The sequence below is a fragment of the Trichoplusia ni genome, chromosome 19 (assembly GCF_003590095.1).
Source record: "Trichoplusia ni isolate ovarian cell line Hi5 chromosome 19, tn1, whole genome shotgun sequence".
Taxonomy (NCBI): Eukaryota; Metazoa; Arthropoda; class Insecta; order Lepidoptera; family Noctuidae; genus Trichoplusia; species Trichoplusia ni.
In genome coordinates, this window is record NC_039496.1 from 891,731 (window position 1) to 916,970 (window position 25,240).

At 33.3% G+C, this 25,240-nt stretch overlaps 2 protein-coding genes across 2 annotated transcripts; one reads left to right on the plus strand and one right to left on the minus strand.

Annotated features, from left to right (window-relative positions):
* Nucleotides 1–1,113: 1,113 nt before the first annotated feature.
* On the minus strand, nucleotides 1,114–1,965 carry LOC113503532. Its single transcript, XM_026885563.1, has one exon. It carries the CDS (start codon nucleotides 1,963–1,965, stop codon nucleotides 1,114–1,116), a length of 852 nt encoding a protein of 283 aa, XP_026741364.1.
* Nucleotides 1,966–9,815: 7,850 nt separating this feature from the next.
* Nucleotides 9,816–24,285, plus strand: LOC113503307 (alpha-glucosidase 2-like). Its single transcript, XM_026885163.1, has 7 exons — nucleotides 9,816–9,909; nucleotides 14,904–14,995; nucleotides 18,691–19,627; nucleotides 20,972–21,179; nucleotides 22,275–22,598; nucleotides 22,741–23,553; nucleotides 23,650–24,285. The coding sequence occupies exons 2-7, from the start codon at nucleotides 14,923–14,925 to the stop codon at nucleotides 24,175–24,177; spliced, it is 2,883 nt and encodes a 960-aa protein (XP_026740964.1). The 5' UTR covers nucleotides 9,816–9,909; nucleotides 14,904–14,922; the 3' UTR covers nucleotides 24,178–24,285.
* The last annotated feature ends 955 nt before the right edge of the window (nucleotides 24,286–25,240 follow it).

Genomic DNA, 25,240 nt, shown 5'->3' on the forward strand with positions numbered 1-25,240 from the left:
CTACGTTTCTCAGTCAGAGGTACATTGAAATAGATACTGTTGTGATCGGTAACTGCAGATTCACAAACTACAGTTAAAATTCTTGAATTTGATTTCACGAAGCAATGATCAATGCATTTTTTAAAACGTGTAGGAAATAAGTGACTAGGTAAAAGACAGTGCGTGGCAAGAAGATTAAGGTATTCATCAGATTTCAAATCAGAACTATCTTTGCTGATATCGATGTTGATATCTCCAGTTAAATAAATATTTGGTATTTGTTTTAAGTCTTCTAAAAGTTTTTCTAAAGATTCAATAAAATTTGTGATCGAGACAAAAGACGGTGATCTGTATAAGCAAATAAAAGCGTGGCTATTGTTTATTTTTATTATTAAACAGTCTACATCGATGAGATTAGGCTCATATACTGTGACACTCTCTAGATAGTTTTTCACATATACTACCACACCACTGTTTTGATTAATATGTTTCCTAGTGTGGAATGAATTATATCCTTCGAGTTTTGGTATTAGATCCGAATTTTTTAGCCAACATTCCGTAAGAATAATAATATCATAATCTAAGTTACTTCTTGCAAGAAAAATTTTAAAGTCATCAAAATTTTTATGTATGCTTCGTATATTTTGTACAATAATTTTAAGAGAAAATTCAATGTTAAGACTGTATTGTGGAAATGCTTCTGGATCACTGACCAAAAATGAGTCACCAACGTTGATATTTCTATCAACCTCGGTGGCTATCTCATCTATACTGTTACTCATAACAACAAGATCTACCCACTAAAACAGTAATATAGCATCTTTGGCCAACGATTTGAGTCTCTGTAATATGTTCATTGTTTTTGCTATTGTAGGACCTGAAGTAACTATAATATACAAATATTGTTATATATAGTAAGTATGATATTATATATATATTGTATGAAGAAAGATAGTTGTATATAAAGATTACAAGTGACAATATATTAATAATTATGATTAGTGGTAGGAGTTTAGTATTTGTGCAATGGATTAAACTAGAAAAATACATGCAAAGTACAGAAAAGTAAAACACCAAAACTAAAAAATAAGTGAGAATGTACCATAACTTTACGCCACCCATCATAGCAGATAGTCATTCTGAACTGATTTCAGTAATTTGGCTCAATGATTTAATAACTATGGTGGGCTGTCCTTCTTCCTTGCGTAGCAAAACATTTCCTCTGGAGGTCCAGCAGTACTTGAAGGATCCGTTTTTCACTAAATCACGAGCAGCTGCTAAAATCTTTCTTGACATAGGAGTTAAAGACTCCGATATGTATATTCGTGAAGAGCCTCCAGTCATTCCTATAATGTCGGTACTAAGGGGTTTATCTTTGTTATCAGAATTGTATTGTTTTGCAGATTTTAGCAATATTTCTTTACTTTCAGCGTTTTGGTACTGAATAACAATTGGTCCATTCTTTTTGCCTCTTCTGTATATAGTTGCATTTTCATCAATTCCAGTTATCTTTAGTGTTTTATATACGTTATTGACAATATTGAGCACATTTTCTTTATCCTCATACGATATGTTTCTTATTTCAATCGTATTTTTTAGAGATTGTTTTTGTATTCCATTTAACTGTATTTCTAATTGGTCAATACGTTCTACAGCTGCTTCGTGCTTCTTTTCAAGTGTTAACACTCTGTTACTTAATTCCCTGTAGTTTTCGGCATTTAATTCAAGTTGCTTCTTTATCTCGGCATTAGACTCCAGGATCTTGCTATTTTGTTGTTTAATCACAGCCATCTCAGCTATCATCATTACCTTGAAAGATTGCAAGAGGTCCTCTTTAAGATCCATCATTTCTTGGTGATCAGGATTTTTTCGTTTTCTAATGTTCACATTTCTTATGGTTACTTGGTCTTCACATTCATATTCAGTGGAGAGATCTGGTTGTGAGGAAGACTTCATTTTTTGGTTGGATGTTGGTGTGCGCTGCATTTTATCTGGTATCCGCGCGTATACTATACAACACTCACACAACTTAAATGCAGGTAATGTCTGTAATAGACAAGCAGCACTAAGCAAATTTATACTTTATTTTAATAGTTTTAGGACTTAAAATCGGTATTTCCTATTTTCGAATATTAGTTAACACGTCTTACTTGAACGATGATTGGGGCGAGAATGAACTATTACTATATTACACTTGGGTAGCGAGAAAAAGGGTTTATTGCAATCGATTTTATCATTTTAATGTGAAATCGATCCCTGCTTACAGAACCATTTAAATCCAAATCAAAATATATTTGTTTAAAAAGTACTTTAATAAAGTCAGGCGTTTCTCTAGCATTCTAGTTTAAAAAAAATATATTACTTGATAATAGTTTAAAGTAGAGATGAACTGTGAAATTGATTTGTTGAAAAAAGCAAATGACAACCAATCCTATTTATAAAAACATTTAATATAGATTCTTAGACTACATTACTATAAACAAACATCTAAAAAAAGTTACGTAAAAACAATGGTAACTAAACTGCATTGTTGCTGTCAGAAATAACGTAAAATCAAACTTATTACCCTGGAATAAGGATCTAATTCGTTTTTACATACAGTTGCAAAGACAAGAATAGTAAGTCAAAATACATATTAAGTTACGGCTATTTCTCTCGGCTTTAGCCTTGACAACCCACTTAACGTAACTTAAGATAGAGCACTGCACTTTGGAACATTTTCTTAGCCCACATATATTTGTTTTTAACACAATTCGGACTTTTTTGGCATAGTATGATACAGAAAAATCAAACAGAGGTGATGTGTATGCCAATTTTTATTTGGTTTTTCAGTATACCTTTCGTATATATTTAGCTTTCCACGCTTTCATAGTTTAACTTAACAGTATAACTATGAAGTATCATATGATTGACAAAAAAATAATATCTTCTTTATCTGGGCAACACGACTGTGTTCATCACACACACTTTTTTTTTGTAATATTATACATATATATTTATTTTCATTCACATATTTATGATTGCGGTTATCTTTTTAATACGATAGCTTCACCCGAACTAAAGATAGTCAACCCGATTATAAAAGGGTGGACGGATATCATTCACCAGACATCTAATCTTAGATACATGGCCTCTAGTACGAGTCCAAACGACCGCAGAAACTTCTTGATGACAACAGCTGTCAGCAATAAAGAAGTTACGCAATTTACTGTGACCATGATGCGTTGAAACTTCGAGACATTTGTGTATATCAGTAAATTCTTGTAGGTAAATTTGTAGTTATTGTGCTGAACTATAGAAGTCAGCCTTTAAATTGTTGTTTAGTCAGATCAAAAACATTTCAGCGTTAATGAGGCCTTGGCTGGCCTTTTGGTCTTATGGTTAGTAGCTCTAACTGCTATACCGGAGGTTGTGTGATCGATTCTCATCCAGGACAAATGTGATGAGCACGATCATTAGCTCTACGTCTGGGGGTTATTCATTCAAAATATGAATTTATTTAGACAAAATATGAATTTACTAGCTTTTGCCCGCGACTTCGTCCCCGTGGGTAGAAGATATAAGTTATGATTTATACCTGCCGTGTTTTTTTCACATTTTCCATTGTATCTTCGCTCCTATTAGTCGCATCGTGATGGTTTATAGCCTAAAACCTTCCTCGATGGATGGTCTACTCAACACAAAGATTTTTTTAATTTGGACCAGTAGTTCCTGAGATTAGCGCGTTCAAAAAAACAAACAAACAAACTCTTAAGCTTTATATATTAGTATATAGATTTATTTAGATAATTGTCAATTGCCTGGTACTCATACCATTTTTGCTTAGTTTGAGATTAGATGGCGTTGTGTAAAAGTCGTAGAATATTATTATTACATTTTATTGTTAAGGAACGATAACATCCCAAACAACTGTACTTGTTCAAAGGTTATATCAAATATTCTATCACTAACTCTGAAAGTAGGAACGTTGCCCTTGCAAAAACGAGACGGCACTATACACTACGTATATCAGCATCTCCCTTCCGCAGTTGCAACAACATTATATTAACTGGAAGATCCTTAAAAGAGTCCGATTAGAGGATTAAACGAACTCCTTGGAACCGACACTGAAGAGTGACTGAGCTTATGATGAGCAGTTCTATTTGATCCTCAAACAAATGGGGTGCCTTTGACGCCTTACGCATGAATACACCTGGCTTAATAATATTAATTTAACTGAATAGATTTAGTTAGCTTGCCCTTAAAATTACTATGTAGTCGGTTGCATTATAATATTAGCTTATAAACATTCCACTGCTGAACATAGGCCTCTTTCGATATCAAATACGTTACGAGTATTTATCCCCAAGCTAGCTTATTGTAAGATTGCGATTTTAGATTCTAATATTTAGAATCCGGTTTTCCTATGAGTATTATCCTAATCCATTTGTTTTTTGTGTGTTATTATAATAGAGAAAAATCATGTATATATCTTTGGGAAAGTCGGTTAGGTATTTGATTACGTAGGCATCGATGCTGCACTCATCCATACAAGTCAATTCTTCGAACCTCAAGAAGACCATGACATTCTATTGCATTAGTCCCTCAACCTTAAAGGGGAAGCAATTAAAGTTGTTGATCTCAGCAAGCATTGAACTTTGGTAGTAATTTATATTTAAATTCGTTAAGCCTATTGACCTCTCAACTAAGCTGGGATTAGGTAGACAGTTGACTCTATTTAGAGTTTGGGTATTTAGTTAGATTGTCTTTGCTCAGATTGCTTGGAACTATAATTTGTTAGGTCTTTGCACTGGTTATTATATATATTCTGAATGATTGGTGAACGATATTTTGTCAAATTTCCCGATGATGTCGTAGAAGTCATGCGTTTCTGTACATGGTTTTTTATAGAAGAGGTGTAGTTTCAATCCCTGTACAGGCAAAATTTGACTTTTCTAAAATCGACATACGGTGAAAAAAAAAACATCGTAAGGAAATCTGGATTCCAAATATTTTTTTATCTCAAATCGCCAATGCGCAGTGAGCCAGCGTAGTGACATGTGTTATAGGCTGGTATATAAGGTATTACATGTTACTAATCACGACTGTCATTTGCAAACCAGAGGATTCACAACCAGTCACATATCTGAGCATAGCAATTGACAGTCGATTAATAAAATGTTTGTCAAGTATTCGTCTGTTACCCAATAATACTTTGATCCTGGAAGAATTTTTAACTAGAACTGGCCTTCATAAAAATTCCTTATCCCTATGTAGGAATTAGTCAGAACCATATTTCTGCCAGGATTATTCCTATTAAGGTAGTTAAGAACTTTATTAATATGTTTGCTAACAAGTTAAATATCTACAACTGAATACTTTGATCTTCGTGTAGGTGTAGATTCGATGTACCTGACACAGAATCAAATATACACGTAGGCGATAACTAATTGGATTTTGTTTTATCCGCGATGTCAAAGCCGTCATATATAAATAAACCATGATCGCAAGTCTTGCTGGTGATACACCTGGTAACAGCGCTCTGACTGGTAAGTCGAAAGTGCTTGCTTGAGCAGGCACTCGATAAAATAAAATAAAAACTGTTGAAGTGCGTGTCTGAGTACAAATAAGCTGAAGAAAAAACACGTAGAAATACGTAGGTAAGCTTTGATTTTATTAAGTCAACAAAATGAGCCTAATTATTATGTACGACCAGCAGTTGCCAAAAGCTCCGCCTAAAAATGAATCCACGGTAACATTAAAATCGGGATAAAACTATATTATATTTTAATCCAGGTCATAAACTATTTATGTACCGAACTTCATCCAAATCCCTTCAGTGGTTTTTGCTTGAAAGGGTAAGCTTGAAACATCCAACCATGCTTACAAACTGGCATGTCAATGGCACTTCACACATGACACAGCCCAAAGAGAGCCTTCCGACAATCAGACTTCAATTTAGGGTATTCTGACAAGAATAAGTTAGGTTTGAAGCGAAGGAATCCTACCACCCCAACTGTACTAATAAAAATACTTTATTCACACCACGATCACGCCCCACATAAAAACTGTTTGATCTAATATTAGACGTACGAGAAATGAGCGTTTCACACGTTTCCTCATGACTCGAAACCATAATTTTTAGAAACAATTTTGCTCCGCATAGGTATAATGGTATATTTTGGCATAATGATGAAGTTTGGAACTAAACAAGCTTATTGACTTAAAAGTTGCTTGAACGTAGATCGACTAGAGCAGAAAATCATAAACCATAAATCGATATATTTAGAAAGACTGGAACTTGTACACGTATTGCAAAAGAAAGGCAAACGGGATAAATTACAGAATCTCGGATGAGTTGCCCTTGCTATGAGTGTTGTGATTGAAAATCATTGATCGGCGACCAGACTGGTAATCTAAATATGAAGTTTATGCGAGAGTGAAACAAATATTAGTTTACCGATAGTTTGCTTTTGGATGCTTTATATCAGCTTTTGAAGGCACGTTTCCAATCGTGTGGAGTAAGGTCAAGCTTACTATGAATAAGCCATTTAATTTGCATTTTGCATTTTGATGGAAACTGAATGTAAAAAAAATCTGAACTACAAATCGAATGCAAATTCTTGCGGGTACATTTTATTAATTTTGTGAACTTTACCTCATCTTTTTTTAGCTTAAAGTAACAAAAGAATTGCCTTTAAAAATAATATCAGCATTTATGGGAACTGTTCACACTACACGCCGAATTTGAAACGCAAATTCTCGTGAATATAAATCATCAGAACTAGCATTAATGACTTTATATTTCCCAAAAATGCCCATTATAAGGCAATTTTCGAAAACTGAGAAAAAAAAATTGATTTAGCAGTTTAGGCGCGAAGGAGTATGTAACTAACACACTTAACTACTCACAATCCAATTACTAATATTAATTAAGGTGTAGTAATTTTGGATTTTACAATTTCTTCGACTTCTGAGTTTTCTTGCAGTTATTTTATAAGTACGTACTGTTCAATTAAGTCTTAATATGAACCATTTAAGTTGTTAACATTGATTGACGGTAAAGTGCCCATTCATTTCGACACCAAGACATTGCCGTATTTTAAAGGACGCGCGAATTTCTAATATTGCCCGTAACAACTAGTCGTGTCAAGTAATGATGTTCAGTCAAAGATGTTTTTACTTACTGGACTTAAAATCGTATTTGACGTATCGTAATGACTTTTGGCACCCATCGGATTGATTATTTTATTATTATTTCTTACAAAGCATTGATTAGGCTTCGGTTTGTTTGAATTATTTTTTGACAGATAGGCAACTGCAAAACGTCTCCCGTGACAATTTCAACTGTCTTGCTATAACGGTTAATTTCAACTTTTTGATAGACAGAGCTTTGTCACGGAGCACGGATCTTTTAAAACGTATAAAATATCCAGTTTATTACTCTTTTCCAACTGTCTTAGACTTTTAAATATGACTTTTTCAACTTCAAAGTTTAAAATTAAACTCCATTGTAACTGGAAGCACTGAGAGCAGTGTTATAGTTGACCTTGTTCACGACTCAGGACTAAAAGGTGCTTTTAATAGACGTAGGACAAAGGGAAGCAAAATAGTCGCTTGAAAGTCTAAGGTAAATTAAACAATAGAACAATCGCAAGGCAATATAAAGATTTAATGTGAACAAAAACAGGAAACCCGACTACTTGAAAAGAAATAAGTAATGTGAAATTAATTGCTAACGTTGAAATAAGGATTATAATGATAATCGTGATAAATTTGTTATGTTCAGCCTTTTCTATTTGATACTTATATTATGGTATTAAAAAAGGTATATTTTTTAAACTCATTTTTGCTTAGGAGTTTAAAAAATATACCTTTTATAAGTTGTTGTTGTTTTATAAGTTGTCAGTAAAAGTGTCGGACTGTCTGCCTGTCTGTAGCATTCATAAACTAATATACAAGATATTGGATATTCAAAAACCTATCCAGTGTATCTAGGTCTCTGTTTTTATTAAATTCTAAAAGGCAGAACTTTTTAATGAACACTTATACTGTCGTTGAGTATACACAAGTTTTTTATTAAAATGATTGAGTTTTAACGGTTCAGTGACCGACAGGTCTATTAATAAACTAGCAAAATCATTGTCATAGCGATTTCTAAATGGCCTTCGTAAGAGAAGATGCCTTTACACACCTATGTGAGTGTTAAAGATATTACGTTTGCCAAACCGTTGATTGTCCAACAGGTTTATTACCTAACTAGCTGTTGCCCGCGACTTCGTCCGCGTGGTGAGAAGATATAAGTCATGATTTATACCTGCCCTGATTTTTCACATTGTATCTTCGCTCCTATAAGTTGCAGCGTGATGCTATTTAGCCTAAAACCTTCCTCGATGAATGGTCTAGTCAACACAAAAAGAATTTTTCATTTTGACCAAGTAGTTCCTGAGATTAGCGCGTTCAAACAAACAAACAAACTCTTCAGCAAATTAGCAAAACGGTCACGACGGCAACAACTATACAGTACAGGCTTGCATCTCTTGCATATAAATTAATGCATAGAAACTCAAGGCCACCCCGACATTTCTATATCTGATTTAGGTGTGCTTTAAAAAACTATATTGTCATCTGTTCAAAAGCACTGTTAGGGCATAAGAGCTAGTAATTAACCGAATTAGAACGTTCACGGAAAACAATTTCCGAGTATTTTTCTGTCCTTAATTTCTTGTTTATTAAGGCTTTTATAAATGCTCAAATAACTCGAGATTTGTTACACTATGAAGTGTTACAAGGGTGGCAAGAACAATCGTTAGTATGGTAATAAGCGACGAAGTTTCAAGTCTTCCAACGCCAGTTAAGAAAAATATTATTAGGAGGCCTTTGATAGAGTGACCTTATGGACCATTCTGGGGGTAGATAGCAGTCAATGCTAGCACGTGAAATCACAAACAGATCACCGGATTCATTTTTTATTAAAAAAGTGCTCTTATATTTTGGGTTTATTAAAATTTACTCGTGAATGACTTGATCTAGTTATAACCGGCTATTAATAAATCAAAGTTCACTGAACTATTACAAATTTAGTAGTATTTAGTTTCCTGAGGAAGCACTGAACGGGATATTGGGAATGTATAATTGATTATTCTTACTACGATACTAGATATCTCGGCATTGTTACTTGCCTTACTAAAGTACGAACTTTATACGTAGATTCGGTTATTAGCTAATGAATTTTGTGTAATGTAGTAAATAAAGTAGTAATTTAAAAAATAGTTTTAAAAAATACGAATAACGGGTAAATAATGTAATTCAATGGGTGTAAAATGTGTAGACAAATATTTAACACTTAACATCTAGTCCATTTATGACATTTTTAACACGAACAAAAAAGGATAATTTATTATATTGAATGTTTGAGACGTTTTTTTGTTTTATGTTTATAAAACATGTTTTATTCATTTTTTGGTCACTAAAATCGTATTTGATTAATGAAAAATGAAGCAAGGTTTAAAATTTTTAACGAATTGTCAGATTTGCAAATATAGAAATTGTCAACAAGGATTTTATTTACAAACCAGATTTAAAAGTATTAATCTGGTAGGAAAAGGACTTCTATATTTAAGCAAATAATTCCGGTAGCACATACGTCATCGTACTAAAAAAAGAAACAATTTTCCGTCAAATACTTCACTTATCAGTATATTCAAAACAACCCCGTTATCTAATAATCTTATCTATTTCCTTTTACTTGAGAAACCGTGTTATCAGCCGCATTATCAAGACATTAAATCAATAATTATGATAATCAATGCATCGCCTTCGTCACAGATAAATCAAACGAACAAAGCATTGAGTGATTGTGGACGAATGACGAGTTTTTAATTATAATTATATTTTTTTAAGTGATTTTTGTGAAGTGTTTTACACAAAATTTGGAACAGTAGCAACAGAGTAAGTAATATTAATGTTTATCGACGCCATTATTCGTAGTTTTCGTTTAATGAGAAAAGTAAATCTAGTTGAATATATTGTGGCATGTGAGGCGATGAAATTGCGTTGTAATGCGAGTGGGTGTTTCCGAAAAACGATAAACTTTTACGTCTTAGTTGGGCTGGTGCCATTGCCCTGTATTGTCGTGGTCCTGGTTACTGTTAGATACTACATTTTTGTATCGTTGACATGTTAACGACATTAGTCTCATGGTATCACCAAACATAATTAATATATTCCAGTATCACAGCGGCATTACATGTGTGTAATTTTGAAAATTTAAACTGCTTCTCGGTCTCAGATTGAGCTGAAATTTTGCATGTTTAATGCGTGATAATACATTACTACGTAAAGTAAAGGAGCTTGTTTATTCTTATCTTTTTCTATATTTACTTGTTGACAAATACAACACATACCAAGTAAATAAATCTGCAATAGTCCCATATTATAAGTGTCGTAAAGTAACTTGTATGTTTTCAATTTACTTGCTATCAAATCTGACTGAAAGACGCGAATTTCGCCGAAACCATAATCACCGTCGGCGGAGTTGTAACTTGATTTTATTATTCCATTACGATTAATCGTCTTCGGCCTCGTAAAAGACTAAGATGAAGTTATCACGCAAAACAATTAAAGGGTTAATGTCAACAGTATTTGTAAGTAAAGTCTGTTTGCTTTGTTTGATGCTGTCTAACCAGTTAGAGTATTGATAATTATGAAAAACAAAACCTGGTCAAGTGCGGTTCCGTAGAAAAGGGTTTATTTGTAAAAAAAATTGTCACCCAGCAAATTGACGACCGTGCCAACTGCTTCATAATTTGTTGATTGCTAGGTTCTCTTGGCAGTTTCTTAAAAAACTAATTTGTATCAGAGAGAACATTTCATTACCTATACCTTTTTAATAATGTTGTCGCTATTATAATAATATGCTATCAAGTCTATACATTGGAAATGTCCATTGTCGCCAATGTTAAAATTCATATCAGAAGACAATAGAAATTTAGACAACATTGTTGGCATTTTCATTTTGAATCCTTTATTAAATTGCTTTGTAGTAATCTCTTTTGATATCTTTATTTAATGCACTGTTATAATCTTAATATTGTTGATATCAGTCATATTTACGTTTAAATTGGCGATTTAATAGTTCTTATCGACAATTAGTAAATGAGGAAAATCTTTATAAGAAATCAAAACAATTTATAACGAAACGGGAAGTGATGTCAGTATACTTATTTTACTCTACTATGACCTAAATCTGGCCTTACTCTGTCTTTATTATCACCATCCCTGTCTTTTCCCAACAACGTTGGGAACATTGCTCAGGTAAAAAAATTGCATCTAGTAAGACTAGATTGTTTACTTGAGCAATACTATACCAGACTTTCTAGCTTCTGACTAACCTTAACGACTGTCAAAGGTTTGTAAATAACAGACGGGACCCACAATTTAACATGCTTTCTAAAACATGGAGGAACTTTTTATAACATACACACATAGATGATAGATCACCCATCCACGGACTGACCGCGTCAAGCAGAGTTAACCTATGGTCAACTAGGACTTAATTGAGACTTAACACAAACCTAGCTCTGATTGGGAAGAGTTACAAAACAGTGTAATTTTAATCCAATTTTCATTAATTCATCCGCCATTGTAAATAGCAGAATTGAGGCCAGGACCTTTATTTTCATTCATTTGTAATTTTGGATCGATGTGTGTTCTTATTGTTTTTCTAGTAGTAAAACTATGATTCTCACATTTATTAATTCAAATTACTAAGCGCGTTTAATTAGTTGGTCTGGCTTTGAAGAATAATTAAAGTCTACAATATATTAATCGTAGTAACAAAATTTGTATTATTATATTGTATCCTATCATGCAAACAAACTTGTTCAAGAAAAGTAGATTTAAAACGCGTTCAGATTCATATTTCTTTACGTTTTTCTTTCAACCCTTCACTTTTCCTTTGGTAGTTTTTCATAAATATAAAGATTTTTCATGTATTTTCTTTGGGCAATTTTATGCCCCTCGGCAAAAGCCTTTTCGATGAAAACCTTAGCAGCAGAAGTACTTAGAACTTATTTTATTCTACTATGCTCAAAAGAGATTGAGTTCAAGCCAATTTTAATATCGTATGTAGTAAATTGGACACAAATCACATAGAGGATAAAAGTATTTTTGATTCTAAAAATAGTTAGCAATGAAATACATAAGATACAATCAAAAAATTTTAGTTATTTGAGTTGAACTTTGAATTATAATTTAGGTTCTGGATAAATTGCATCAAATATTTTGGAAACCAAAGTATGAATACATGCTATGCATTTTTTAAACATTAAATACTTCAGTATAGGGCTTCCGAAGGAAACGCGCAGGTACGATTCTGAGGGTAAAGAGAGAGTTAAGCATTGTTTTGATTAGTTAAACGTGAGAGCGCAATACACGGCTCTCTTTCAAAACCGCAATAACATTACTTTGACGTGGTGGTAGACTCTAAGTATCAAAGTGATGCAACTTGCAGGATATTTCTCACACAGTCTCAGGGCGTTGCCAAATGATTAACTTTAATGACTTCCGTCATCTAAAAAAGCTGTTCAGCTGCAGGAGTGCACCGTGAGATTTTATGTCACGACGTTGTCCTGGGGCGTGGTACGTTGGGTTGTCGAGTGTTTGAGCCCTAATTCAGCTTTATGTCAACATCGATGGTCCTACCCACATAATTTGCGAGTTCCAACAAAACCCGGTCAAGCGGATTGGATACTTATCCAATTATGACCAGATTACATACAGTTATCGTACTATTTTGATAACAACGATTTGAATATTTTTGTTTTGGGATTATCATTTTCATTCTAGTTACTTTTTGAGATATTGTACATATCTACTTACGTATAATGTCGTAGATAAGGCGGTTTTTAGTGTTTCTTAATTCAAAGGTAAAAACTGAACTAATGGTGTCAGTTCATCTGTTACCAAGCTTTCAACAGCAAATGATAAAAATAATAATTTACAAACGGTTTGTCACTCCAGTCAAATTTTATCAAAATCGGTTCAGCCGGTTACATATTTGTGAATTGCATTGTCATCGGGTTTGAAGCTACCCTGAAAAGTGCCTCAAAATTGAGTAACAAAAATCCTACCGGAACGACAAACAAACAAAAAACATAAGAAAGAGAGTGTATAAAAAAAAACATGGGAAAATTAAAATTAATTTAGCATTTTTAGATCTTGTTCGTGTTTCAATTTACCAAAAAAATATCGTTAATAAGCAGTAGAATATTACGTAGTTTTAATTCCAATACGAAAAAGTTGAAGTATCACTTTAAAGCGAATATAATACCATCGAGATTGAAGATTTCATAATAATAATTTTAAAGAAGAATGTTTTCAGCTTTTCAAATTGAACCTTTATTGCAAACATTTAAAGTCTGATTTCATAAATCAAAATCTGACTAAAGTTTATGTAATAAACTTTTTAAAACTAAAACCCGATCATTGTTTTGCAAATTAGTATTGAATTATTATATTAGCCTGAATAAATCAAATCGGAATGTTAAACTAATTTATCAATAAATACGAAACTACTGCTATAAATCTTGTTTAATCGGGAGAGAACTATCTCTGTAGCGAAGTGGGGTCACCTTACGGTACAATCAGCTTTGTATGCGGGTGGCAGGTTTGAATCCAGGCAAGTCTAATGTATATAGAGGAAGGGTTTTTTTCTCATTATGGGCACGAATTTGAACTTTTAACTTCCAGACTATTAGTGTAGTCAAATCTAGCGAGAGTTATGTTATGTGATGTTACTTGTACCCACTTTCTATTGAAATATTTATTATTGTGTATCAATTTGGGTTTAAATGGCTTTATGTTCATAATTGTGACGCTTTACAGGCAAACCTTCGTTGTTTTTTGGAATTCTATAAGTAGTTATAAGTTCTTTTGTTATAAAAATGAAACACAAAATTATAAGAGTAACAAGAATTTTGTTTGCAAAAATCCAATTGTGGAAAAGAAACAGCACGTTGCATGACATACAACGGTTTCTACCTTATAAAGATTAAACGTCTTACTTTAAATTATTTTATTAAACCATAGTACATTATTCAGTATTATTTGATAAAACAACTATGTATTGATCTTAATGAATTTGAACTGCGTGGGTGCTGTCTGCCCACACTATTCAAGTTCAAACTGCCACCTTTAATAAAAGTTTCTTAAGACAGACATGCCATGAGATACACTGTTATGTTTAGTTTTTATTGACGTTCAGAATGTATGTACGTAAACGTGTAAAAGTGGAGGAAAAGTGATTTGGAAAAGAATATTTGTTGCGTGTACTCCAAACAATAACATGACTATCATAATGCTAGCTTTTAAATATTGCTATTTATGCCGCTCTGCTGGTCACATGCCTCTTCCCGTGGTTTCGAGCAATCATCACCACGCTAGCTAACTGAAATATTGGTGATTTTAGATTTCAATATTTGTAATCTATTATAATATTTGGTTTCCGATGTCAGCGTATGACACCGGTCTCTTAAAGTAATTCGAAAAGTAGAAATAATTTCGAAAAAGTTGCATCAGTAGGCACTTTTAATACGTTGGGATTTGACCTGTAGCTGATGCATGGAACCACATGTAACCAAGACATTAAATGATAACAAAGTAAAAACTATAATTTGTAGAATTTACTTTGCCGTTAAGAACAAGGTAAATTCGAAAATATTGGTGTACGTCAGGATTCTAACCTGTAACCTTAGACTGGGTTTCCAATGGTCTTATTAATAGCCTATTACAGCTATGTAATGAAAGAATAAACAATAGATATTTCAAATATATTGCAAAATAATCAACATACTGAATCATTACCGGAATTTATATTGATAAGATAACTATTTGATTTCTGGATAAATTAAATCAAAGTTAATTTGTTCGTTCATTGTTTTCAGGTACAATTGAACATGAACAATGATACCACACATCAACGAATCCAAAGATGATTTTGAAGAGGATCTGACTTTCGCTCAAGACAAATACAGAAGTAAGTTTGTATCTTATTTTACCCATATTTTGCATCGTAGGTATTGTTTTGTTTTTCTACTGTATCTATGAATGTTTATTTTTTGGACATATGCGTTTTATTATAGTTTGAGGACGTGGTGTTATAATCAATATAAGAATTACCAAAGATATTTTCGTAATTATTTAGTTACTTCCAATAAAATGTTTATTATGTACTTTGATGGCTATACGTCACTTATAATATAAGAAATAAGAATAGTGTACGGCCTTTAATAAATGCTTCACATTCTGGATTCTCTATAACCCCCCTTCTTTTAACACGACTGGGCTTATTTCCTTAAAGTAATTTCCATGAGTTGAAAGTGATACAAACAAATAGAATAAATACGACTCCACAGCATTCACACAACACCATATAGTCACAAACTAAGCAGAGCTTGTAATATGAGCACTAAACAACCAATAATACTTAGATATCTGTTCAAACGTTCATTTTATAAAAATGTATTTTAACGCTACAAACTACATGAAATGCCCTTGATCTTAATTTCTTTAACAAATAATTAGTATAGGAAAATCGTATTCTTATACTCCCACTTATCACTGTAATGTTCCTAAAGGAAATAAGGGCCAAATAGTGGGTGTCCACGTTTCTATACTCCTACGACATAAAACAAAACTCTTTAAATAGCGGAAAACATTGAGGAAGAAAATATAAGGAAGTAGCACTCGAGTGTCGGTAGAGACAGACGGCTTCATTAAATGGTTAAACTTAGTTCGATTATCGCAAATAATGCCTCATAAAAGAAAACAATATAAAATTTAAACCAACACACTTGACAAATCTTCTTTAGCAGAATGTAAAGACGTGACATGTGAATGACTCTTCCCACTACTTGTATGTTCCATGTTGGAAACTACACGTGTCGTTTTTTTTTTAACATTTGAGCATTGGAGACTAAGGATGTAAAAAAATATTGTATTTTATAGCTAACTAGCTTTATGCCGCGGCTTCGCCCGCGTCCAGTTCAGTTATATCGCGTTTCCAAGAGAACTCTTCAAAAGTCCGGGATAAAAACTATCCTATATTCTTTCTTAAGGTCAACTCTATCTCAGTACCAAATAACTGAACCATTAAAACCAGTTCAGTGGTTTAGACGTGAAAGCATAACAGACAGACAGACAGACTTACTTTCACATTTATAATATTAGTAGGGATGTTGTTGGACACGTTTCGATGCCCCGGGCTTTTGATACAAATTGTTAAATATTTTGTCTACCTTTTGGAATTGAACAATTACGTTACACAGCGATCAGGGTGGTTGGACAGTCATTGGATAATAAAATCGGTCGAGTAAGAGACGGACTGGCAATACTGAGGGTTCTGTACAAATAGACTAATAGCTTTTGGTTGATTAATCTTCTAATATATAAAATTCCCGTGTCACGATGTTAGTTACCGTACTCCTCCGAAACGGTTCGAGCGATTTTTATGAAAAGTTGCTCACACTAAAAAAAAATATTTTATATTTTGGACGAAATTGTTTGTTTTTATTTATTTTATAATGTGGCATTAAAAATACATACAACTAGAAAAAAAAAATCCGCAAAACAACGTTTGCTGGGTCAGCTAGTACATTTATAAATACCAACTCAAATTTATTTCTCACTCACGTCGCATTTATGACCTTATCAATCGTTGCTTAGCCTCAATCGTAATTTTGATTATTTTTACATTTAAGTATTCCGAAATGATCATGGACAAAGTAACGTCCTTATCAATCATAAAAAAAAAACAAAGACATTTAAATTTCAAATTTCGATATTGTGTATATCAAATAAGAAAAAATAAATTAAAATATTTATTCATCTTCCAAAAAGCTAATAAATATGTAAATTGCTCGCTTTTGCAATATCGAATAAAATGAAAAAGAATTATTTCTGATAAAACAATGTTTTCAAAAATAAACATCAAAATAATAAAATGAATAAATCAGAATACTTAAAACTTAATAAGATCACAAGTAAGTCTTTAACAATATGATAAGTGGTACTCGAACTCACTTTAACAAAGAAATAAGAATCCCTTTTATTTGTATCGCTCTTGACGTTCACATTTAATATGGGAATAATTAGTAGAATTTGGGTCAGTACATTCTGTAGCACTTAACTCATAAGACTGTCTGAGAGTCCTCCTACCAATATTTTGAATTAAATCGTTTTAATAGTCGTAGTAAGACGTAGCAATACGCCATGTAAATTGTCGTCGTAGCCGTAGCGAGACGTCGTGCTACGCAGACTACGCAGTACACGCTCTCTCGCTTCAATCGTGATACGTGGTACCAACGCTGACTTGGATTATAACTCAGACAGAACTCTATTAAATATAAATTAAATTGTTAATGATCCTTTAAATTTTGTGATCAAACTCTCTCACCTCGTCTCAAGTTTTTAAAGTTAACTACTTAATTTTATCTATGAAGGTCACATGCGAATTATTCAAAAGCGAAATATTTGTGACCATGGCACAGATATTTAACATTTTTTGAACATTGATGTTAAAAAAGCTTTCAGTAAAAAAATATATACATCGTAAATTATTTTTCACGAGAAGAGGGACACATGAATTTTTTTTTAAGCTTCTCTTCTTATTAGATAAGTTCAAAAGCCTTTCTTACTCTTAAAGGGATTTCTGATTCTGTTTAGGCAGATTTTGAAATATATTTGAGTCATACATACCTACTTAATTTTCACGGAGGGTTCAAAAGATTTAAGAAAAAAAAAATGTATGTTACCATATGTTTAGCTACATTTCTAAGTATAATTCGCTACACATTTTAGGTGTCAAATTTGATGCCGCTGTTTCAAAAGATTCAATTTTAGGAAAATTGTGTACTGTAATTTTATAATTTTTTTGCGTGCCTCATTTTTCCTGGAAACGCAATTTAGTTCAAATTACCTTCAAATATGCTTTATACGTATCCAACAAATTACGCACAATTTAAGTCAAATTTTATTCATTATGTCGAAGGCTCTTAAAATTCATTGAAGTCGAAATATCGCGAAAATCTTATTCGAATAAAACAATATGGCTTCTAGCCAATTCGGCATAAACGTACATTCAAGGTAAAATAAATGAGTACATTCACAAACAGATTTCAGTTTATAATGAATAATGTGAATAATGTGTATTGTATAAAATTAATCATAAAACCATCAACTAAGAACAATAGATGTTAGAGTATCCGATAACATAGACCAATAAATCGGAGACCATATATAATGGCTGTCACAACCACACCGTCTCACTTACCACCCTGACACCAATATGAAAAATGCGGATTATTACACAATAACAAAACAAAAATAGAACGCGAGCTTTTCATTTTCCTTTTCTGAGAAGCCAAATATCTACTTAAATTCGCACTCGATCGGATCAAAGGAATTGATGTTGTGTTATTCAGTCAATTTACATAATCCTAATAGACAACCACTTTTCAAAGGGAATATTTTATTATAGGATTTATGATTATGAAGATAACTGTGATTGTTTACTCAATGCGAAGATTAGATAGGTGTTTCGCCATTTTTTCTTCTTTTTTGACTTAGATTTTAGTTCTTGTATTAAAACTATGACTTAAAGAGGTTTTAGGACATTTTTCCCACAAAAGTCTATAGGTGCATATAAAAACTAACTCTTATTTTTCTTTACAGATGTAAAATGGTACGACCGAATATTGTTGAATAAAACATTTAGGGTTACTCTATCATTATTATTGATAGCAGTCGCGTGTCCACTTTTAATATACCACTTCATTTTCTTCCCGAGTTTCAACCACCCACCCTCAGATGGATACTCAACCGGGTCTTGCTTGGCACCAAGACAAAGCAGGCTACCTTGCGGTGTGGAAGCTGTTCCACCAGAGCTTTGCCATCCACAATGCTGTTACGACCACCAAAGCCACATGTGCTTCCATAGATTCCCTTCCCGGTTCTCCTACTTAGTCCCTACAGAATGGTCAGAAGGAATGTTGTTACAGCCCAGAGTACCAACTGTTCCTTACAGATTACAGAGAAGTCTAACAAATCTCAAGTTATCAATCGACGAAGTTTCATCCTCGCATCTTTCTTTGACATTCCACCATTCAGACGACGATATCAGCGGCCGAAGAATTACAGAAAAGAAATATGATTACACTGTCTTAAAACACGAGCTGAGCATCGTGGTTAATGGCCCTAATGGAATTATATTCAATACGGCCCGAGGCCCCTTGATAGCGTCTAATAATATATGGGAGATCTCATTCAGACTCACGAATTCATCAAATTATATGTACGGATTAGGAGAGATACCATTAAAAGGTGGAACAACAAAAATGATATACAGTCACCGTGGTGGACTCAGTTCGATCCCGCTTATATTTGCGCAATCAAATAACTCGTATCATGGATTTTTGATTGAAGCGATGGCCCCTACGGAAATATTGATCAGACCCGATAATCAAATGGTCATACGCAGTATAACAAATTGGGGATTAAAATTCCATTTGTTTGTTGGACCAACGCCGGCCGATATAATGAGGGATGTGAAGGGAATGCTCGGTTTCAAAAATAATCTTGAATATTGGATGCTTGGAGCTCATGTTTGCAGGTGAGCTCATGATACAAATATACTAATAGTTGATTACAAACAGTAAACGTATACATGGTGATTTTTTAGTCGTCTTACAAAAGCTGCCCAGTTCATGTACCCGACGTAAAATACCCCTAGACGCGATTTTTTTTAATCAACTAAGATAATAAGTAGGAAGAAAAATGTAACAAGAGAAATCTGAAATATACTCTTAAAAATGATAAAAACGCGGCCGCCCGCGCCTCTCACTATTGTTACAAGGCTTGGACCGCGCTCGCAACAGAGCTGTGTTTCTAAAAAACTACGATTTGCATCATAATATTGAAAAAAAAATGCATTTTAAATTTATTCAAATCTCATAAATACCTATTTTTTTATCATGAACGTGTTCTAGTCATTGGATACATGAACTGGGCTGCTTTTGTGAGACGACAAAGAAATCACGGTGTATCTATATTAGTGTTGCCTTTTCGCCTCTAATATAGCTTATGTTACGGATGTCTGTTGGCTTAAGACAAGTTTTCATATTTTGATATCTTCCAAAGATCTTGTAGAAGAAAATGTTTTGCGTAGTGTACTATAAAATAAATATTTTAAATGTTTTTACGTATAATAATAAAGAATCTATCCTCCTACCTTGAAAAACGTTCTCTTAAAATAATAGCTATAAAAAGATCTGACAAAGTATGAATGAGTTTTTTAATGTTCCTTATCTTGGAACATAAATAAATTCCTAAGAAAAAAGTAAAGGTCAACAAACTCAGGTTATTACAAGCACGTGATACTACGTTAAAGTAATTTGTTCCTGTTTTAATTTTGGGATACATCTGTGATACCTTTTTCATACTTATTTATTAGTTTAATTTATAATTTTGGATACCAGAGCACGGTAGCTTCATGGGCGTAGGAGTTAAAAAAAAATGAAGACTTGTATCATCAAGTGTACAAAAAAGAAAGAAGAATTTCTATAGATCCTTCAAGAAGATATCAAATATTGTCATTTTATTTATTTATCTACACGTCCTAGCACAATATAGCACACTTAATGCCTGAACCTTCCTTTATTTGTCAAAAAAGGGTGATGCAGTGATGTAAAGATAACAAGAAGTAGGTGCATAAACATTAAAGAGTCATACTATCAAGACAAAATAATGATATAATTTATTCAGCAATACTACAGACGTCATCACTGACAACTCATTTTTTAAGCCAGGTGGAGTCAATATTACCTAGCTGGCTACCCTGTGAACACTTTTCACGAATCCTTGTGTCGCGGGGGGTTTCAAAAAACATACAATCCACATGCACAATGACACCCAGACTCAGAACTTGCACTGTATCATCCGTTTATCTCTTTTTCAGTGAAGGCACATCAGAAAATCCATTAACAGAACTTCAAACATTTATAACCACGTCAAACACCCAGAGGCTCCCATTCGACAGCCACTGTGGCGCCGCCCCTGTGGTATTCAAAACGGATTGTGATCCTGACCTTGTAACTCTTATTAACCAGGGTGCCACGCAGTTAAAGAATTCTAACAAAAAGTATATTCCTCACGTGTCTCCATATGTAAGTATTCTGCAACCACTTTTATAATTGTTGAAGGTTTCTCATGATTCATTTCTTTATGTCTTTGTATTGAAATATGGTTTCAAAATGGTTGCGACGAAGCCAGGATAAGTACGATTGAACTTTACTTTCAGGTAAGTTCGTTTGATCACTCAATTATTTTGCTGTACCATAGAAACTTTTAACAATCGTTTTTATCCTTCGAAAATCTTTAAGACTAGAAGAAGGATTGAGCCAGTTGTCCAAATAAGTAACAATAAGTTAGAGTAATATTATAAAAATACAAAATGCCATTAAGAAAATATTTCATTTTTATTAATTAAACTAAATTAAACTGACAAAAGGATTAAGCTTATGAATTTTTGGAAATTCTTTCAGCATCTAATTTCTCCGTACTCCTTTAATAAAATCATATTATCTTTGTAAAATTCCTATCAATAAATATTCGTCAATGAATTTTAATAAAACCCTTTGTCCAGCGTTATTATAATTAGCGTTAAGAATCCAAACAAATATAAAATATCTTCAAAGTGAATTCAGAACACTTAAACTAAGTAGAAGATACAAGATATTCAACAATTTATTTATAAACACTCTAGTTGTGCCTTGGCTGTTTAGTTACTTTTAGTCGAACAATATATAAACATCTTAATAATAGGGGGACGGTAAAGGTATGCGGGCACAATAGGTTTATATTAATGAATAGACAACAATTAAGTGCAGTCTAATTTTGTGGAAATTTGGTCATAAAGTGATGGTTCTTACTGTAAGAACAAAAACTAAAGACTAACAACAAAGAAAAGCAACGGTCTTTATTTAAATCTGTACTAAAATGACCATGTTAGCTGTTCAAACGAGCTTAGGGAGATATGGGTGTAACAACAACGTACCAAAAAGTGTTTAAAAATTTGTTTTATGAAAAGGATTTCCTTGGAAAAAACGAAAACAAATACGCTTGGCTTGTAAACAAATAAATTTTAAAAACTCTTAACTTTTTATGGTGCGAGCACAGCTTGTCGCGTTTGATTATTTAATACTAATTAATAGCGTCACATTGAGTAACGAGAACAAATAAATTTTGTTATTGTTTCACAGATAAAGTATACAGAACGTATAACCGAAGAGCCAGAAGAAGTTACAAATGAACCAGAAACGAGAGCGAGTGAACGATGCTTTGATGATGATCTTTATGAAAAGTACATCATAAGAAGTTCAAACTCATCACACATATATCAAGGGGAAGTAGGTGGTAACAAAGTCATTTATCCTAACTATGAGAATGTAAGCGAAGAATTCATGAAGAGTCTGTGGATCTACAACACCAACTTCGATGGCGTTATCTTAGAAAATAATTGGCCATTAGATGAATCGAAAAAGGATTTTGTAGACATACATGATCATTTACCATACTTCAATGAGGTAAGTGTTAATAAGTAGAAGCAGCTTCTCGTGAGTCAAAGATTTGATTTGGTTTAATTGTGGTCCAATAAAGTATCACCAAGACCAGAAATCAATAAAAAGTAAAAATAAAACAAATCAACTTTAACAACTTTTATTTCAGGATTTTGAAGCAGCTTTCAAATTCACACCAAAATGGAATGCCACAAGACATATCGTGATTGACGATGACCAGACACTCTCATTTAACGCCGAAGAGCTTCCTGAGAAATATTTATACACCCACAACGAATTCGGAAACCAATTCGCTAGTGCATTCGAAAAAATCAAAGGACCAACAGAAACATTTTCCACCAGCCAATGGATGAACGTGAATGTGGTTGTAAACCGACAGAATATAAGAACTTCTTGGACTAATCTGAATAGAGAACTTATTGAAGCAAGTTTGGGAGGAATATCTGGACATTGGTACTGGTCGACACCCGTTTGTGGTGATACGGACAACTTTGATAGTGAATCGCAAATCAGACTGTGCGCTAAATGGTACATGGCAGCAACGTATATGCCGATGATCAAGATACATTCAAAAGATGTTGCAAGAGATCCACTAGCATTCACTGGGACTGATAGAGCTCAAATGATATCAGCATTGACTAAACGTATGAGTCTGTTGCCTTACTTTTACACAGTACTTCAAGAAGGACCTCTTATTAGGCCTATGTTTTATCAATTTCCGAATGCCGAGCCTCTAAGACATTTGTCAACACAGTTTGCTGTAGGAGATGATTTGGTAATTGTCCCTAACTTGCAACCGAGTCAAAGCCATGTTCATCTATGGATGCCACCAGGAACCTGGTTTGACTTTTGGGGTGGTTTGAAAATTGATGGTATAGAAGGACAAGCTGTTACCATGACAACGACGGAAGCGGACTTTTTGACTTTCATGCGTGCTGGTTCTATTATCATTATGCAGAAGGTAACTTTGTTTAGATTCTTACAGAGGATCATAATTATTTATCAAATTTTATTTTTATTTGTTATCCAGTTACTTATTACAAATTTTACATTTCAGAACACTCAATTGACGGCTGAACTAACTCGTCTCCAATCAGAATACACTGTAATAATTGCACTCGACTGTGAAAACTCAACCGTTGCAGAAGTATTTGAAGAAACGACTACCACTGAAGATCCGACAACTTCTGACCCTGATTTGGGTGATGAAGTAAATAAGAAAAGAACAATATTCCTATCTAATACCAACACAGCGGATGAAAGAGACAAAAGTAAAAAGGTAGCAGAAGAATCTGATGGTGCAACACCTAAGTGTTACGCACGTGGAAAACTTTATATGTCCGAAAACATGACTATCCAATTTAAATCAACTGAAACTGAATTAACTATTTCCGCTCTAGGCGATGATTTTGGAGTGATCTGTGATCCACATGGACAAATCTGGTCAAGTACTCTAAGACACGTATCAATTTATGGTTTAAGTGATGACCAAAATAATTACGATGATGACAGAAAAGTAGATACACTAATCAATCTATGCAGTTTGATGAATGCTAAAGAAATAGTATTTAAGTTTGTAAATTGATTTTGGAGAAATATTATTTTGAATCATCATTAATTAGATTTTTTAGAAGATTTTTGTACAAAATGACGTTTGTCAGATGCAAACACAATATAAAGATATTTCAGAACAGCCTTGTAGTTTTTATTTCGTCTTATGCACACAGTTTGGAAGTTCGCTTTCGCAGTGGTAAAAATACTTTATTTGCGAGATTATAGAAGTCTAATGTTACCGTAAAGCTATTACGGTCCATAATACGAATCCGAAACACGAAAGCTTGTTCTGAGTCTGGGTGTCATTGTGCATGTGGATTGTATGTTTGTGAAATCCCCCGCGACACAAGGATTAAATACCATACTGCGGAAGTCGTTTTAAAAAAATAAAAATAAGAGACAGCGAAGCCTCAAAATTCGGTCTTTACTTTTTGGATGCGGAACTCTAAGAGGCATTTATCGTGGATACCCATACAAAGGACGCTAAGAGAATAAAGAAAATACCAACTACTGTCTTTATGAACAAAACGCCTGTGTGTTAAGACACAAAGCGTCCATTATTGCATCATTGCTATGAGATAACAATTTCAGGAAACAATGAAAGTGTTAATTACTCATATACTGGTGTTGTTCTAACCTGATAATGGTAGAACAGGGTATTTTTTGGATTTGATAATTTCAATTTAATTAAAATATTTTTCCGAATATAACTGCCCTTACTTTATTGTATGTTTTTACGTTATTTTTTTGCTTGTCTCCTGTGTTGACTCAGACTCTAAGCGGGTAAAGAGTTATTTTACTGATCACTATAACCTCTTTTTAGTAAAAGAAAATATTTTGTCTCTATATTATCTTTGAATGAGACGCTAGATATAAGTCATGTCTGAATGACATCACTTGTCGTGTCATTCGCACATGTAAAACACAAGACCTACGAACCATTGTATACACTAAACGCGGTTTAATAAAAAATGTATTAATTTTATTTCTGATTTTTTACATCATACTGACGGTTTGACATGACTACTTGATCCTACGTTATATTATGTGCGTACGTAAATTAGAAATAGGTACAATGGTCCTTGTTAAGGTGT

Bases quoted from the DNA above. Each gene is read 5' to 3' on its own strand.
- LOC113503532 (XM_026885563.1), bottom strand. From the start codon at position 1,965: ATGCAGCGCACACCAACATCCAACCAAAAAATGAAGTCTTCCTCACAA.
- LOC113503307 (XM_026885163.1), top strand. From the start codon at position 14,923: ATGATACCACACATCAACGAATCCAAAGATGATTTTGAAGAGGATCTG. The intron at 14,996-18,690 runs GTAAGTTTGTAT...TTTTCTTTACAG, and splicing joins CGCTCAAGACAAATACAGAA to ATGTAAAATGGTACGACCGA. The intron at 21,180-22,274 runs GTAAGTATTCTG...ATTGTTTCACAG, and splicing joins TTCCTCACGTGTCTCCATAT to ATAAAGTATACAGAACGTAT.